We start from the raw sequence: 16258 nt of genomic DNA, 5'->3' as shown, positions 1-16258 counted from the left end.
AGAGGATCGTTGGTGATGACGATGGTGACGATTTCCCCCTCCCAGAGGGAAGTTTCCCCGGCAGAACAGCTCCACCGGAGCCCTAGATTGGTTCCGCCAAGGTTCCGCCTCGTGGCGGCGGAGTTTCGTCCCATGAGCTTGCTTATGATTTTTTCCTCGATGAAAGACTCCATATAGCCAAAGATGGGCATCGAAGGGCCACCAGGCGGCCCACGAGGCAGGGGGCGCGCCCAGGAGGGTAGGGCGCGCCCCCACCCTCCTGGGCGCGCCCCCACCCTCGTGGAGGGTGGGTGGCCCCCTCTGGTACTTCTTTCGCCCAATATTTTTTATATATTCTGAAAATAATTCCCATGGAGTTTCAGGACTTTTGGAGATGTGCAGAATAGGTCTCTTATATTTGCTCCTTTTCCAGCCCAGAATTCCAGCTGCCGGCATTCCCCCTCTTCATGTAAACCTTGTAAAATAAGAGAGAATAGGCATAAGTATTGTGACATAATGTGCAATAATAGCCCATAATGCAATAAATATCGATGTAAAAGCATGATGCAAAGTGGACGTATTTATAGGCATAAGTATTGTGACATAATGTGTAATAACCGCGCAGCTCCTCCCAGGAGGTCACCGAAGATCCTGGCAAGCTGAGCAGCCAGGCGCATGGCACGCCGACCAGGGCCAGGGGAACCAGTTGGCCATGACCTGGTCGTCGCCCCCGGCTTCGAGGACGGCCTTCTCATACGCATGTAGGAAGGCCGCCGGATTTGCTGCGCCATCGTAGCGGGGCGACACCTCTGGCTTGAACTTGCGCAGCCATCGCACCTGCCGCAAGGTGTGGGTGAAGGCCCGGATGCCCGCGGCGCATCTACAGGCGCCCGCCGGCCTAACTAGAGGGATGGCGTCTGCCATGGAGCTGGACGAAGCAAGCGTGGAGGCGGAGTTTCGGCGCACCCCTACCTGACGCGCCAAATGTCGGATTTCGGGTTCCAGCAAAACCCTTGAGATTCGAACACTGGGGTGCGCACGAAGATCTCTCCTTCCCCTTGCACTCTCCCTCACCGCGATCTCAAGGCTTAGCGCGCCGAACTCGCAGAACAAAGGGACACAAGATTTATACTGGTTCGGGCCACTGATGTGGTGTAATACCCTACTTCAGTGTGGTGTGGTGGATTGACTTGTTGGCTGAGGATGAACAAGTACAAGAAAAGAACAACCTCCTGAGGAGAGGTGTTCTTGAGCTCGATGAGCTTGTGCGTATGTGGGTGGAATGGATCTCTCTCTAGTTGCCTCCTACAGTGGTGGCTAGCCCTATTTATAGAGGCCCTGGTCCTCTTTCCAAATATTAAGCGGGAAGGGATCCCACAACAACCAATTCGAAGGGGGACAACTAGTACAAGGTATCCTGACAAAAGGTGGCCTTCGCCTGCCAAAGGTTCTGGTGGTGACACTGTCCTGGGTTCCCCGGTGACCTCCGTCCTGCCGTCCTGATGGTCTTGGTCTCGTTGCACTGATATGGAAACCTTTGCCTGATGCCTGGAGACTCCTCGCCTGCGCTTGCCTCTTTAACACCAAAGAGGAAATAAGGACACTACGCGCGCTGGCGCCCGCTTGGCCCCGGTCGTCATGGCTTGCGTCACAGGAACCTCGCGAGGTGCCCCTTGCCTTGATCTCTCCGGCCCTCACGAGCCGGCCTGGTGAGGCCGCCCCCGAGAAGGTCTTGCGTCGTCCGCCTCGCGAGGGTCTTGTGTGTTTGCTGGTGAAGATGGGCCGTACGGGGCCGCTGATGGAGCCACGACGTGGGCCGCAGACAGGCAAGTCTGGGACCCCCGTTCCCAGGACGCCGGCACACACCTCCATGGCCCTAGGGCTATCGCACGCGAGGCAGGACCGGCGATGGTGACAATGGGGGCAAGAGGAATCTATACTCTCTTGGGAGAGGAGGGGGTGACTGCGTCGAATAGATACTTTTTTTCTTAGTTCTTTTATGTAGACTGTATTGTGTTACGTTAATAGAAACATTTGTCCAGTATAAATCAGCGACAATTAATATGTATCGAAAGGAGTATATTTTTATGATGACATTGGTTTCATTGTATTCGCTTCCAAAACTACTTCCTTAACGTTGTAATTTTATACCATCTTTTTTAGGGGTAAATTTATACCATCTAAACCATATATAATTGGTGTAATTCTTTATTAAATCATTTTCTTAATGAAACCCTATGCGTCCTATATATAGCTTGGAAGGGGTGTTTGTTAAAATAATTGCTTGTATCATTCAAATTTTCCATTCTTAATTGTGCAAAATTATTACCATTGTTGTGTCTGTGTACATCAATAAATAGACAGGTCGGGGTATTTCCCCCTTTTGAAAGAAGAAAAACATGTTGATGTCATGTGTTTCACACTTTTTTGTGCTGTGATTTGAATTTGAGCCGATTAATGCCCAAAGAAGCCTTATGTTTTTTAGAACAATGAGGTTATTTGGGTTTCTCATAGTGCATGTGCGATGATGAGATCTGATGTCAGGCACTTCAGATCGATCTAAGGGTTCAATGACGACGACTGCAGCTCCAGGGCGCTAGTCCTTAAGGTCACGCACACAAGACTTCCCGATTGTCATTGACAAGGTCAGGTCGGCTTCTGTAGGAGAGCGGCGACATCGCCGCGTCGGTGGCTCGTTCTGATGATGATAGCGGTCATTTGGTGGTTCAGAGACCTTGATGTAATCTGTATTATGTTTAAGATGCTTTGTACTTTTTGTGAACTTTATAAATAGATTTTGATGTTTTTTGCAAAAAAAGTCCAGAAAAGCCATACTGAGATTATTTTTCCGCTCATGCTATTTGGAAAAGTGCGACAAAAGTCATGTATCCAAATTAAGGTATCATTTGGACACCTAAAAAAAATACTGAAATTACCTAGAAAGAATATCATGTTCAAGTAAGGTCATGACATAGAAAGAATATACTTACTAAAACTAGATAAAATGAGTAACTTACCACGTTAACAATTCTCCCTTGTGTAGCTATCAACGACTCGGTGTGAATTGAAGTTTCATTTTTCTGGATTTATTTCAGACTTTTCGGCGATGCTCGTTAAGTGAGAGGATACGTTTCTGTCGACTACGAAGATGTCTGTGATGACTTCGCCAATCTCAAAATGATATGCCGGCTCAGTCTCTCAAATGTGCTTACAAGGCCGCGTTCATAGGGATGAGTGTATATACGTATGCATGAGTGTCTGCGTTCAGACTGTGTTTTGAAAAAAAAAACTCACGTGAAAAGGACTAACAGGTCCTGGAAAGGAAAAACTAGAACAGCAATGGTTAACCAACACCCAAAACAAAGATGAGATGGTCCATGAGGGTTTAGCATCGTACGATGATTGTTAACAAATGCAGCCAGCCCACGGGCGTAGACCCGGTCCACGGAGACAGGGCGGAGAGGAGACGAAGGGGGTTCTTTCGACCTGAGAATTACTCCAGATCGAATCGATCTGTTTATAAAAGAGAGGGCATCACACCCCTCCCCTTCCTTTATCCACCCCATCCAAATCCCCGATTCCTCCAACCCTCCCAGACCGCAATGGCCGCCGCCGCCGCCGCCGCCGCCGAGCCCTCCTCCGCCGACAGCCGCCGCTACGTCGTGGGCTACGCGCTCGCGCCCAAGAAGCAGAACAGCTTCATCAAGCCCTCGCTCATCTCCCGCGCGGCGGCGCGCGGCGTGGACCTCGTCCCCGTCGACGACGCGCGGCCCCTCGCCGACCAGGGCCCCTTCGACCTCGTCATCCACAAGCTCTACGGCCACGACTGGCGCGCCCAGCTCCAGGCCTTCTCCGCCCGCTACCCCTCCGTCCCCGTCGTCGACCCGCCCCACGCCATCGACCGCCTCCACAACCGCATCTCCATGCTCCAGGTCGTCTCCGAGCTCGACGTCCCGCTCACCGACGCCGCCTCCGCCTCCGCTGACGGCGAAGGCCACCGCCACACCTTCGGCATCCCCAGCCAGGTCGTCGTCTACGACGCCGCCGCGCTCGCCGACTCGGGCCTCCTCGCCGCGCTCCGCTTCCCGCTCATCGCCAAGCCCCTCGTCGCCGACGGCAGCGCCAAGTCGCACAAGATGTCCCTCGTCTACCACCGAGAGGGGCTCCGCAAGCTCCGCCCGCCGCTCGTCCTGCAGGAGTTCGTCAACCACGGCGGCGTCATATTCAAGGTTTACGTCGTCGGCGGCCACGTCACCTGCGTCAAGCGCCGCAGCCTACCGGACGTCTCCAAGGAGATCCTCGAGGACGCCGCCGCCGAGGGCACCATCTCCTTCTCGCAGGTATCCAATCTCCCCAATCAGCGCACGGCCGAGGAGTACTACGAGGACATGCGGCTCGAGGACGCCGTCATGCCGCCCACTGATTTCGTCAACGAGATCGCAGGCGGGCTCCGCCGTGCCCTGGGCCTGCAGCTCTTCAACTTCGACATGATCCGGGATGTTCGTGCCGGGAACCGGTATCTCGTCATTGACATCAACTACTTCCCCGGTTACGCGAAGATGCCCGGCTACGAGATTGTCCTTACTGATTTCTTCTGGGATATGGTTCACAAGGACGACGTGGCCCTCAAGGAGGAGGAGCAGCAGAGCAATCATGCTGTTGTGAAATGAGATGGATTTGCTCGGCATAGCTTGCTCGCAAACCTGCAATTCTTTCATGACTGGGGGAAATGTGAGGTGGCAGGATGGTTACAAGACTCGAGGGGAATAACGAGCAACCAATTAGGATGGGGAGATGGGGATTAACAGGTTCTGGATTTACTTGGGTTTCAACCAGCCGCAAGCGGAGGACCTGCAATGTAAATCCTCTCTCCTTGCTCCTGTCATACCGGTTGTTTAGGTATCTTTCTGTTCTTCGTAATTTGCTTCACCCAGTTTAGTTAGAACAAAAGTGGGGGAACAGAAGCCAAGTTCTGAAGAAGATATATTTGTTCTGGATGTGCAAACCTTTTGTTCTTGATGAGTACTGGATGAATGGCAACCCAAAATCTTAGTGGTACTGCGATGATGAATATGTTTCCAATGATACCGGAGCTCCGAAAGTTTTATCGCCTCCTTGAAAGAAAGGGGTGATGCTATTCTCTGAACTTTTAGCATTTGAAATTCAAACTTGAGTCAGTTCTGTCTGTGGCACCGGTTCTATCATCGAAAACTGAATTTTACATCTGTGACCAGAGTTAAATATATACATGTACCTGCAATGATGTCATTTACCCTATGCTTGACTATCTGTTTATGAAATTCGTTTTACTGGAGAAACTCTCATAAGCACATATGATTATCCTATAATGTGAACATGGATTCCTGCTTGCTACTCCACTTTTTTATGGAGTAACATAATTTGAAGCGTTTGTAAGTTGCATGAGGGCAACCTTTCCACATATTCCTTCATAATTTGAAATGTTTAACCTTGAGTGCACTTGCATGTTTTACTGGACTCTGTGCAACTCCAGATTATTGGCTGCATCATGGCATGTTTTCCTTATAGCGATATTGTGATAGTGCCTTACTTTTCTTTAGAGTGTGAAAACAGCAGGGAAGAATTTGGCTGTTATCTGTATCAGTTTCAGTTGAAAAGGTGAACAAGATAGCCATAAGCATTTTGCATTGCAACCATTCATTGCTTTATTTTGTTTTATTTTCTGGCCGCTCTAACTTCATGTTTTGAATAATGACCTATTTTCCTTTACTAGAAATTTGTTCAGTTTTTGGGACCGTGGTTGATGAATATTTACAACTTCATGTGCTGTTGAAAATGTGAAGTTTTATTTTGAGGTTGAAAATTAGAGCACACATGACACATGATGCAGTTTGATGAGTACTGGATGAATGGCAACGTCAAAGCAAGCACCACTGCCCCAGTTTGCAGAAAATTCAACTTCTACTGGGGCAAACAAATCCGGAAGTTGCAACTGGAGCAATCGTGCTTGCTTTGACGTATCGGTTCTGACAAACTTTTTCAGCATTACCCTATGAGCATATTGACCTGAAAACGTTATTATATCCAGCACCCCCCTAGTTTTTCTAGAGCACCCCCCCTGTTGTGTCAGGCAGAATGTATGTAGCTCTATAGCATCAGGATCAGTACCAGTTAACTAGAAATGTTATACTCTGTTTATAATCTTTCTGTTTTGGAAAGTCTAGTTACACGACCCTCTGGTTTGCATTCTCCGAATAATTAGAAATGATATATTCTGTTTTGGAAGCTCTAGTAACATGAACCTCTGGTTTGCATTCTCCGAAGGGACCTGAATCTCGGCTGCCTCCCCATTTCATTCAGTACGGCAATGTGCAGCCCATTTAATACCAAAAAAAGCAGCACAGTGACAGAGTAGAAAGAACTTGTACAGCACAGCAAGAGCCGTCTTTCATACACACTTGTAAACTCAAGATGCAAAGGCAAAGGCAACTAAACATCATTTGTATAAATGAAATTGGAAACAGGGTAGGTAAGTCCAAGCAACGATTTGCTTAACTCCTTGAAGTTAACAAAAAAAAAATACAGACACCACACAACAATGTTTGCTTCGCATCATCATTTATTAAATGCCTATCAGCAACTTCAGAGGTAAGAGAGGAGCTGTGGCAGTTCAAGTTACTTCCTTCACTTCGAATGGAAAGATGACCTGCGCGTCAAATAGAAGTCAGTGTTATGGTCTACTTTATTCCAACAGATCACAGTCACCAGAATTCTTAGACAGTTGAAATGCATTTGCAAGGTAGAAAATAGAAGGACGATTAATTACAGACAGATGAGGCAGAATAATCAAAATAGTAGATACTCGCTCTGTATGAAAATATAAGACATTTTTTGACACTACCATAGTATCAAAAAGCGTCTTATATTTTGATAGAGGGAGTAGCATTCAATAAAATTTAAAAAATGGTGAGACATGGCAAGTAGATGCTCTAGTAAGTAGCAATAAATAATATGTGCAACTAAATTTCTTTCACTCCGATATTAAGAAAATTATATATTCAATCAAAAGCGACTCCACGATCTTTATTTTTTCCTGAAACGAGAATATGATACGAGGCTTGAGTAGTGGAAGATGATGTTCCCAGTAAGAAAATCAGATAAACCCTCATACTGTCTTACATGGACTTTAAGAAACTGTTAAAGATGAATTCATGCAGTGGTTCTTCAAGAATGTGTGAGCAATTACATGAAGAAATTAGCTATCTAGTTGTTTCAACTGTTTAAAAGTAACATTTAAAGTGATTTCAGACATCAAGTGTAGTGTTAGCTCAATTGCCCTAAAGGGATGACACAATGACAAATCGCTTAGTGATAGTAAGATACTCCTTGTATAACTCGACTCTGAAAGAGCAGATAGCCTGTGTTAGTCCATGGTACTATCTACTCCCTCCGTTCCATAATTCTTGTTATGGTTTTAGTTGAACTAAAACCACCACAAGAATTACGGAACTGATGGACTAGTTGTTTCAACTGTTCAAAAGTAACTTAAAAGTGATTTCAGACATCAAGAGTAGCTTTAGCTCACTCCCAAAAGGGGTGATGCAATGACAAATTTGCTTAGCAAAGATACTCCTCGTACTCTGAAAGAACAGACTGCCTTTGTTAGTCAGTACCCGTTACCTGGGCCTGAGTAGCAGAGCACATCTCAGCAATCCAGCTTTACTAACAATTGAGGTGAACAAGGTTATAGCATGGATGTGTGAATCATGATATCCTTTCAGCGTTAGGCCAGATAAAGTATGATGATGGCTAATAAATTACGAATCAATCATGATTTGATCCAGGGAAATATGACCGCAAGAACCAAAAACATCCAAAAATATTAGTTGTCTGGATATCACTAAATGTACACACTATATAAAGTTGACTTCATGTAGACCTTCATTCAAATATCACTAAATGTACACACTATATAAAGTTGATTTCATGTAGATCTTCATTCAAACATCTTAGGTTCAGGCAAAATAAGAAATAGGCCAGCGGCAACAGTGAGTCTTAGCAGCGAGGTAACAACATAGGGAAAATGATGCTAGCCCATTACCATATATCTCCTTTTCACCCAGGTTTGGTCCGGGGATAAGTCATGAGTAAACTTGGTGGGCATTTGAGTGAGGGATATTTCTTTGGGAAGTTTTAGGATTTATACCCCTCGTCCGCATGACAAGCAGTATTTGTTGTTCGACAAGAGGAAAATCCATTTCAGTACAAGCTGGAAAGAACAGTTTGCACACACAGTTAAGGTGCCAAGACAAACACCCTTCCAGTTCAAACCCCTTCCTCCTCAACTCCTCGACAAAACCTTTTGTCCTAGTTCAAACCCCCTATAAACCAAAAATGTTCACCAGTGCTAATGTTTGGTGTTCTACTACTACACCATTCCCAAGCTCCCAACTATCTAAGCACGGCGATGTGACCCCAAACAGAAATCTGAAGTGGGTGAATGGAATGATAAACATTAATCATGTGCATTTCACTATAGGCTGCATCGTGCGTACATTTGAAACAAATCATGTGCATAATAACTAAGATTCTGAGCATAACAAGAAGCACCCTGACCTCTCCATTCCAGGAACGGCGACGGAAGCGACCGTGCTACTCCTCGACCTCGACCACCTTCTTGGGCTCTGCGCGACACCAAACAACCAAACCATATCAGCCAGTGAAACAAACCTAGACCATGGCCTGAAGGCAGAGTTAGGATTTGGGCGGCGGTACCGTGGAGGTCCGCCGGGCGGTGGTCCTTGCCCCACCCGACGCCGCGGGTGGACTCGAGGTACTGGTCGACGAGGTGGCGGCACTTCTGGTGGTGGTTGACGCCCTCGATCCGGTAGCACCAGCGGAGGCGGTCGCGGATGATCTTGGCGGTCTCAATCTGGATCCACTTCTCCCGCACCAGGTGCTCCCTGTACTCCAGCATCGCCACCGGGTCCCCGTACGGGTTCTTCGGGTCGAAGTCATCCGGCGGCCTCTCGTCGAACTCGACCTTCGCCTTCCGCACCATCTCCGATCGCCTGCTCCTCCGCCGCCGCCGCCGGCCTCTCTCTCTCTCTCCTCTCTTCTTGGCCTCTGGGGTGGATGGATCTCGTCGTGGGGATTGGGGAATGGGGGAGAGAGACGAACGGATGGCTTCCCACTTACAGAGCGCAGTAGCAGCCCGGCCCATTTATATGGCCCATTTACACGGCCCACTTGGCGCGGTCGTATAATTCGCTGTTGAGTCTGACCAGTGACCCACACACACGGAAGGGCGCCGCGTTTCAAACGAGGCCGATCTCCGATGAGCTCTCCGGCGAGGTCGACCGTCTCGGCGGCGAGCGCGGGAGGCGGGATCGCGATCTCCGCTGCCGACGACCTCGCCGACTCGATCGACGCGCTCTACCGCAAGGACGAGGCCATGGCCGGTAAATCCATCCCCCTCGGCACCTCGCAAGCCCTAGTTCCCCTCCCTTCATGTCCTCCCCCTCTCAGTTAAGCAGTCGAATTGGTCTGTCTGGTTCCCCCGCAGAGCTCAAGTCGGAGGTCATGGAGGCGCTACAAAAGGAGGTCAGGTCTCTCGACGACAACAGCTGGATGTTCGCCGCCCCGCGCTCCCGCATCAACCTCGTCTCCAGGCCAGGTAACAACACACAGTGACACCGTAAATCTCATTGAAATACAGAATGAGCACACGAGTTTGAGGTTGATTATGGTTTATTGTTCCCAGCTAGGAATTGAGATTGTGTGTAACACGATCACGAGAGTTTATGTTTGATTCCGGCTTGGTTTGTTCTTTTCAGGTGGTTACCTGCCCAAGCAACAGGGGAAAATTGCGGAGCTGGATCAAGCGTCCAAGAAGACAAGGAACTGCTAGGGATTATAGGCTTTCCATCCAGGCTATGTTCCTAGGGGCTATCATCTGATTCCACTCACCTGTAGTTCATTCTGCTAAATCATTTCCAAGTACATGCTATATTTAAGTGACCCAAGTGTGATGCAGCTGCTCACAACTTGTGTAAATCATTTTCAGGTACATGCTATGATTTACATTTAAGTAATGCAAGTGTTATGATGATGTTCATGACTTGTGCCTTTTGCCACCAAATCCTTGCAAATTGATCCCCAAAAAAAATCTCAGATAAATCTTGAGATACAGTGTGTCGACTTTGTAGGTGAAAATGTAAAATATTGATAAGCACATACACTTTCATTATCTTTGGCCTTCAGTCTTGACCAGCAATACATCGTGGTGCCAATTATCTATTTTTATCACCTGTGAGTTGAACTTTAGAAAAGAGATTAACTGTCACATTTTGTCCTAGAATACAAATAGCCTGGCAGTAGAAAAGATGCAAGGTATATTTTCTTCTTGGTCAACTGGGTCATCCTCTTTGTATGGGATTGTTTCGTAGCTGTTTGTGATCTTATTCATGCCTGTCTGGCGGCTTCCTCTTATGCATCTAATAAGTGATTCCAATTGCTTACTCTTTGTTCATCCTTACCTGAACACTTCTGAGTTGATCTTCAATCTGATAGCCTAACACGGTACTCTTTGATGTTGCTGCGGAATCACTATTGACCCAAATGAAGAATGTAGGCCGGCTTCTACTCAAAAGCTAGACGATTGAAAACTATCTTTGCACCCATGATATTTCTGTGGTTTTGCTGTAACAGCATATGCTTTTGTTTTTCTCCCAAGTATATATAAATGGCCAGTGTTCTTGAATAATCACCATTCATCCTGTCCATCTGCCTCTGTATCGTCTCTGTGGCTTGTTGAACACAGACTTGCAGTGCTATTCTATAGATACTAGTATGAGGTATTCGGTACCCCACATCTTAGTAATGTGAGGGGAAGGATACGATTGCATTGATAATACATTGGCAAGCATGATATAAGAATGTACGGCCTAACTATGATTTTTCCAGAGGTAATGATTTGAATGTTCTTTTTTTTAACAGTGAAAGGGTTCGCGTTAATGATTTGAAAGTTGATACATTAGAATAATGTAGGCCGGTTTTCTACTCAGAGACACACATAAAAGCTATCTTTGCACTCCTGATATTTCTGGAGTTTTGCTATAAATTATCAGTGTTCTGTGGTAGTCACCATTCTCCCTTGTCCATCGGCCTCTGTTGCCTCTGCAGCTTATTGAACACAGATTTGCAGCGCTATTCTAAATATACTGTATGAGCTATTCTATGGCCCACAGCTTAGTAATGTAAGATATAATTGCTTTGTCAATATATTAGCAAGCATGATATAAGGATGTACGGCCTGACTATAATTTTATTCCAGAGGTAATGATTTGAAAGTTGAAACTTTAGAAGAATAACTTTTCTGCTAGTGCTCACAAAAGATCTTGGTTTTGCGCCTGTATTTTTCCGGTGGTGGTGTTCAATGTCAGTGTAAACCTGAAGGTGCCTTTGCGAATGTGGTTGTCATCATGAGTAAACATTAGTTTGAAAGTGCTTGGCAACTGAAGATAATAGCAGGCCGCACTAAAACATAGATAAGTCGTATTTTGCTCATTCCAGTTAAAGACAGTGATTAAGGGTGTAATTGGTTCAAACGATACTTCAGTTGCTGCTTTCTAATGTGAACTTTTCTCTTGGAGAAAATCCAGCCCGTATCTAAAATGATTGGCTATAAATAAACCATAGAATCATTATGTATTCAGTAAGATACAGTAAATGTTCATGTTTGTTTTATTGATCTGTGTGAAACCTGTGTCTTAGATCCCTTCTGCGGGATTGTTTAGATTCTTAGGTGCCTTCCCCAGTTTTCACATTTTCGTGGTCATTTGTGTTAGGTTATGCGTGCTCTGTTTGTTTACCATGCAGGTACAAATGTTTGTTTGAAGAACTAATAATGCATATATTCACCATTTGTAAGTTGTTGTTTAGCTGCGCTAGCTAGCGGCAGCCAGCATTTGTGTTGTGTGTTTAAAGCTCCTTGTCGGTGGATGTGACTTGCCGGGGGAATGGGGTGCGCTGCTGATAGCACTTGTATATGGATCTCCTGCTGTTGCCATGCCGTATTCTTTTTTCATTTTCTTGCTTGCTTTTGTTTCAGATACGAAGCTTTGTGCTAGTGTCCATGGAGATGCAGTTTGCCCTGCGTGTAGGGGTGCAAGCGGCATCCCGCTTTGTCCCGCCAAAGTCATCCATTAGTCCAAAATTTGCTCATCACTCGTCTAGAATTAACGCTACATTTGCACTATGCTATTGTCTGCTAGCCTGCCCCGCTGCGAGCCTACCACCCTCGATCCGTGATGGTAAATCTGTTTGCAAATGTGATCGGGCATATCGCATACCCACGGTGGCAGAGCTTATACTTATAGAAAGATGCACATACTTATAGAAAGATCATTTTCAAGGTTAATTACTTGCATTCTGTAAATGTCTCTCTGAATCTTGTAAAAGTGAGAGATGGAGGGCATTGGCTCCAGCTTGGACATATATAGTCGTTACACCTGAGGCTTCCAGTGGACCCAGTCCAAGCCAAGCCAAGCCAGCCAGGCCTAGTTGCACTAGCAGCAGCAACGTGAATGTACCAGCGCCCAGTATGTTGTGGCCTGTCTGTCCACTTTACCGCTGCCGAGCAATAAATTTTCTCGTGATCCCCTGCGGCAGCTTGGCCCCGAAAGCTGGAACCAGCCCATTCATTCAACCCAAAAGGCAGAAACAGAAACCAGTTCAAAGACGATGGACAATCCGACGCACCTGAACCAGAATTCTATCAATCAATTTCCTCATCAGTACTACCAATTACGGAAAAAGAATTACAGAATCAATAGCAGGTGAGCAACCGAAGGGGGAAAAGAATGACGATGGGGTATGAACACATGGTGATTGACGATTGCGACGGGCGGCTGGTAATCTAATCCCAATTTCTAGAGGCCACAGGAAGACGAACGCTCGCGGCCATTCAAGTTCCACCAACGACGCAGCACGGGGGTGGAGGGAAGAAAGAGACGTGCGCTGAGGACGCGTCGTACGTTCCAACGGCTAGCTGCTTGCGCGGACGTGGGCCAGCCTTAGCCTTCCCGTTCCCCAATTCCGCGCCGTCGCCGTCGCCGTCGCCGTCGCCGTCGCCGTCGCCGTCGCCGTCGCCGTCACCGCCGCGGCGCTCCCAGCCTTCGCCCGCGGCGCGGCGTCGGGTCCGCCTTCAGCCGCTGGTGCGCGCCGCCCCGCGCCACCGACGGCGTCGTGTCCGCTGCTGGAACGAACAAAGGAGAGAGAGAGAGAGAGAAAATCAAACGAGGCAAGAGATGGGGGAACGGGACGCAGGGTGTTCGTCGCGAGTCTTATCGCCTACCTGTGGCCTCGAGGGAGCGGGCGGTGACGGCCAGGACGGGCGGCGAATCTGCACGGACGGGCGAGCGGCGTTAGGAGCAGTGCCGGCGAGGGAAAGGGAGTGGAGCGAAGGTTTGGCTGGCTACTTACCGGCGATGGCGCGGGAACTGGCCGGGTCGTGGGAGAAGAGGAAGAGGACGAGGAGGCAGAGGAGCGTGAGGAGGGGGACGAGGTGGATGGACTTGTCCGGCGCGGCCGCCCTGGCCGCCTTCCCCGTCGCCTTCTCGTCCGCCTCGTCTGCGGCCGCGGCGGGGGCGGCATCCAGGCTGGGCCTCGAGCCCGGCGATCCGATGGAGAGGCGCTGCATTGCGGCGGCGGCGGCGGAGGAGGAGATCTTTTTCTTTCTGTTGCTACGGTGCGGGATAGGTGCGGTGCGGTGCGGTGGGGTTTAACAGGGGAACGGGAAGGTGAGTTGTACGCGGGCGTATTTATCCGCGGGGATTGAGACGAGATGTTTGCTGCAGAAATGACAGCGTGGCTTTTCCCGTTTATTATAAGTCCACCCCCTTTGTAAAAGCACGGCTAAAACTCTTCAAAATCCGATCCGGCTTTTATTAGTTGGTCCTGCCATATGTAATTACTTTTTGCTGATTCTCGAGTAGAATCTGTAGAGGAAAAAGAGAGAGGAACGAATGGATTGAGCAGTTCTTTCATTGATTGAAGATTGGGGTATTTATACCCTCATTACAAGGCAGTTACAAAGGAGGTGGTTGCCAAAAACATGGCCACCGACATAGCATGGATTTACAATTAATTAATCTAATTAATTAATTAATTCCTAACACTCCTCCTAATCAATGCTTGTCTTTGTGAATATACATCATCTTGATAAAGACTCCTCCTAGTATGTATTTGCCTTGAACGTTCATCATCTTCATCTTGGAAAAGGCTCCTCCCAAAACCCTGTGGGAAAAATATGAGGAGAATTGTATTTGATATGTTGCTAAAACTCCTTTAAACCCAATGGGAAAAATAAGGAGAAAATGAGGCAACATATAATGATTATGTCTCTTGATAACCCATATGAGAAAAACCTTCGGAGAAGGATAAAACTCATAAGTGAGTTTAGAGACCAATAAATATGTCTTGAGTACCTCCTTTAAAAAACCCTATAGGTAAAATAGAAAGTATGCCATATGATCTTTGAGAAGATATAGCCTCATTAAAAATCATTATGAGAAACTTTGAGAGAAAACTCATAAGGAAAAAGAGTGCGATTATATATACCATTGAAAACTCCTTTAAAACCCAGTGGGAAAAATATAAGGAGAAATGATATGGCATATATGTACACTTGTGCTTCTATTGTCTCATTAAAAACCTTTTATGAGAAACCATTAAGGAAAAACTCATGAAGGGAAAAAGAGTACAATATATGCAGTCTCATGATTGTTAACAGGTTATAGATTTGGGAAATTACTCCCCCTGAACTTTGCAAACCTGGAGAATGTGTAATACAAATTCCATTGATATGATCATGACATTATTAATAATCTGTAGGATTTTCAAAGTATGTTGTTTGCATATTGTTTCCTCACTTTCTATAATTTGTGAGGATAAGTAATTTTCGAGCAATGTGCTTTATGATATTGCTCTTCATATAACCTTTAGGTATTGAGTAACACAAGTGGTAGCATCTTGATAAATCAAGTTATGTGATTCTGATGAATCTCAACCGCATGATTTTGAATGTGGTTAATCATTCTGCTAAGCCATGCAAATTTTGCAATGCTTTTAGATAAAGCAATTATGTCAAAATGATAACTAGAAATAGCCATTAATGCTCATTTAGATGACTTCCATATGAAGGCTATTCCCGCAAATTCAGTCATTGATATGGCATTGTTGGGATCAAAGATAGAGCCAATATCATTATATTATATCATGGTCATATATTGTATTTCCTGATGGAAATATCCAAGCTTTAATGTGAGCTTGAGATATAAGCTAATATTTCTTATATCGGCGATATACCTTTGGTTGTGGGTTGCACTCTGAACAAAGATAGCAAATTTAGTGTCAGGCCTGACGTAGTTTTGCAATTATATGAGTGCTTTGACATTAGTGAGATAGAACTTCAGGTCCTGATATAACTTCATTATCACCCATAGGTATGAATGGATTTGTACCCTATCAAGGGTACTATGACCATATTACATGTCTTTTATTGGTTTGATATATCCACATTGAACTTCTCGTATATGTCTTGGATATATGTAGACTGATATGTATTCTTGAGAGAATGCTCAAGTTGTAAGCTTAAGCTAAATTTGGTTGAATCCAAATTTCCCGTCTTGAGATGATTATGTGTATGTTTAGGTCTTGTATAGACATTGATGATGAGGTCATCAATATACACCGAGGTGATAAAAGGAAATCAAATTTGGGATTCCCTTATTAAACATGTAAATAATCATCATTATTCGAGTAATCTTTTTGAAGAAGGAACTCATTTAGTCGGTAATACCATATGATTTCCGACTATTTCAAGTCATAGAGTGACTTATGAAGTTTTACACAAAAATTGTTGCGATTTTCTGTTGGATTCGGAAGTATAAGCCCTTCAGGGACTTGAATAGAGATTTCCGAAATGAGAGACTCATATGAGTATGTAGCCACTTCATCCATCAACTGCATGGATATTGTTATTATTTTTATTACCAATGATATTTAGTATCGAAACATAATTCCACTCATACCAAGAGGGTATGTTACATCATAATCGATGTCGGGTCTCTGCGTGAACCCTTTTGCTACAAGCCTCGCTCTCTCACCACCTCATTGACTTTGTCTATGAATGAGAAGTTTTTAGTATTCCATATGGAAGATACTTATGAGGAGTAGGTATTACTACGGTAAATACTACTCATTTATAGAGCGAGTGCTATTCTTCATTACTTACTTC

General features: G+C 45.9%; 4 protein-coding genes across 5 annotated transcripts; 2 read left to right on the top strand and 2 right to left on the bottom strand.

Annotated features, from left to right (window-relative positions):
- The first annotated feature begins 3524 nt into the window (after positions 1-3524).
- LOC119273184 (inositol-tetrakisphosphate 1-kinase 1-like) lies at positions 3525-5254 on the top strand. Its single transcript, XM_037554443.1, has one exon. It carries the CDS (start codon positions 3582-3584, stop codon positions 4647-4649), a length of 1068 nt encoding a protein of 355 aa, XP_037410340.1. The 5' UTR covers positions 3525-3581; the 3' UTR covers positions 4650-5254.
- Positions 5255-6362: 1108 nt separating this feature from the next.
- Positions 6363-9136, bottom strand: LOC119273194 (NADH dehydrogenase [ubiquinone] 1 beta subcomplex subunit 10-B-like). The gene is made up of 3 exons (XM_037554451.1): positions 8734-9136; positions 8575-8642; positions 6363-6664 (listed from the first exon to the last, which is right to left on the bottom strand). Exons 1-2 carry the CDS (start codon positions 9017-9019, stop codon positions 8611-8613), a joined length of 318 nt encoding a protein of 105 aa, XP_037410348.1. The 5' UTR covers positions 9020-9136; the 3' UTR covers positions 6363-6664; positions 8575-8610.
- A 94-nt stretch (positions 9137-9230) lies between these two features.
- Positions 9231-10079, top strand: LOC119273204 (protein SAMBA-like). Its single transcript, XM_037554456.1, has 3 exons — positions 9231-9419; positions 9524-9634; positions 9795-10079. The coding sequence occupies exons 1-3, from the start codon at positions 9296-9298 to the stop codon at positions 9866-9868; spliced, it is 309 nt and encodes a 102-aa protein (XP_037410353.1). The 5' UTR covers positions 9231-9295; the 3' UTR covers positions 9869-10079.
- Positions 10080-12721: 2642 nt separating this feature from the next.
- On the bottom strand, positions 12722-13740 carry LOC119290320. Of its 2 annotated transcripts, none has more exons than XM_037569212.1 (3): positions 13444-13740; positions 13316-13363; positions 12722-13216 (listed from the first exon to the last, which is right to left on the bottom strand). In XM_037569212.1, exons 1-3 carry the CDS (start codon positions 13658-13660, stop codon positions 13113-13115), a joined length of 369 nt encoding a protein of 122 aa, XP_037425109.1. In that variant the 5' UTR covers positions 13661-13740; the 3' UTR covers positions 12722-13112. The 2 variants fall into 2 exon arrangements, with proteins under 2 accessions (XP_037425109.1, XP_037425117.1); XM_037569220.1 differs by having other exon boundaries at positions 12722-13213.
- Positions 13741-16258: the final 2518 nt, after the last annotated feature.

The sequence above is a fragment of the Triticum dicoccoides genome, chromosome 1A (genome assembly GCF_002162155.2).
Source record: "Triticum dicoccoides isolate Atlit2015 ecotype Zavitan chromosome 1A, WEW_v2.0, whole genome shotgun sequence".
Taxonomy (NCBI): Eukaryota; Viridiplantae; Streptophyta; class Magnoliopsida; order Poales; family Poaceae; genus Triticum; species Triticum dicoccoides.
The sequence above is the reverse complement of the archived record's forward strand: the minus strand, read 5'-3'. Positions and strand labels throughout refer to the sequence as shown.

Bases quoted from the DNA above. Each gene is read 5' to 3' on its own strand.
- LOC119273184 (XM_037554443.1), top strand. From the start codon at position 3,582: ATGGCCGCCGCCGCCGCCGCCGCCGCCGAGCCCTCCTCCGCCGACAGC.
- LOC119273194 (XM_037554451.1), bottom strand. From the start codon at position 9,019: ATGGTGCGGAAGGCGAAGGTCGAGTTCGACGAGAGGCCGCCGGATGAC. The intron at 8,643-8,733 runs GTACCGCCGCCC...GGTGTCGCGCAG, and splicing joins CCGCCCGGCGGACCTCCACG to AGCCCAAGAAGGTGGTCGAG.
- LOC119273204 (XM_037554456.1), top strand. From the start codon at position 9,296: ATGAGCTCTCCGGCGAGGTCGACCGTCTCGGCGGCGAGCGCGGGAGGC. The intron at 9,420-9,523 runs GTAAATCCATCC...GTTCCCCCGCAG, and splicing joins CAAGGACGAGGCCATGGCCG to AGCTCAAGTCGGAGGTCATG. The intron at 9,635-9,794 runs GTAACAACACAC...TGTTCTTTTCAG, and splicing joins CAACCTCGTCTCCAGGCCAG to GTGGTTACCTGCCCAAGCAA.
- LOC119290320 (XM_037569212.1), bottom strand. From the start codon at position 13,660: ATGCAGCGCCTCTCCATCGGATCGCCGGGCTCGAGGCCCAGCCTGGAT. The intron at 13,364-13,443 runs GTAAGTAGCCAG...CCGTCCGTGCAG, and splicing joins CAGTTCCCGCGCCATCGCCG to ATTCGCCGCCCGTCCTGGCC. The intron at 13,217-13,315 runs GTAGGCGATAAG...TGTTCGTTCCAG, and splicing joins CCGCTCCCTCGAGGCCACAG to CAGCGGACACGACGCCGTCG.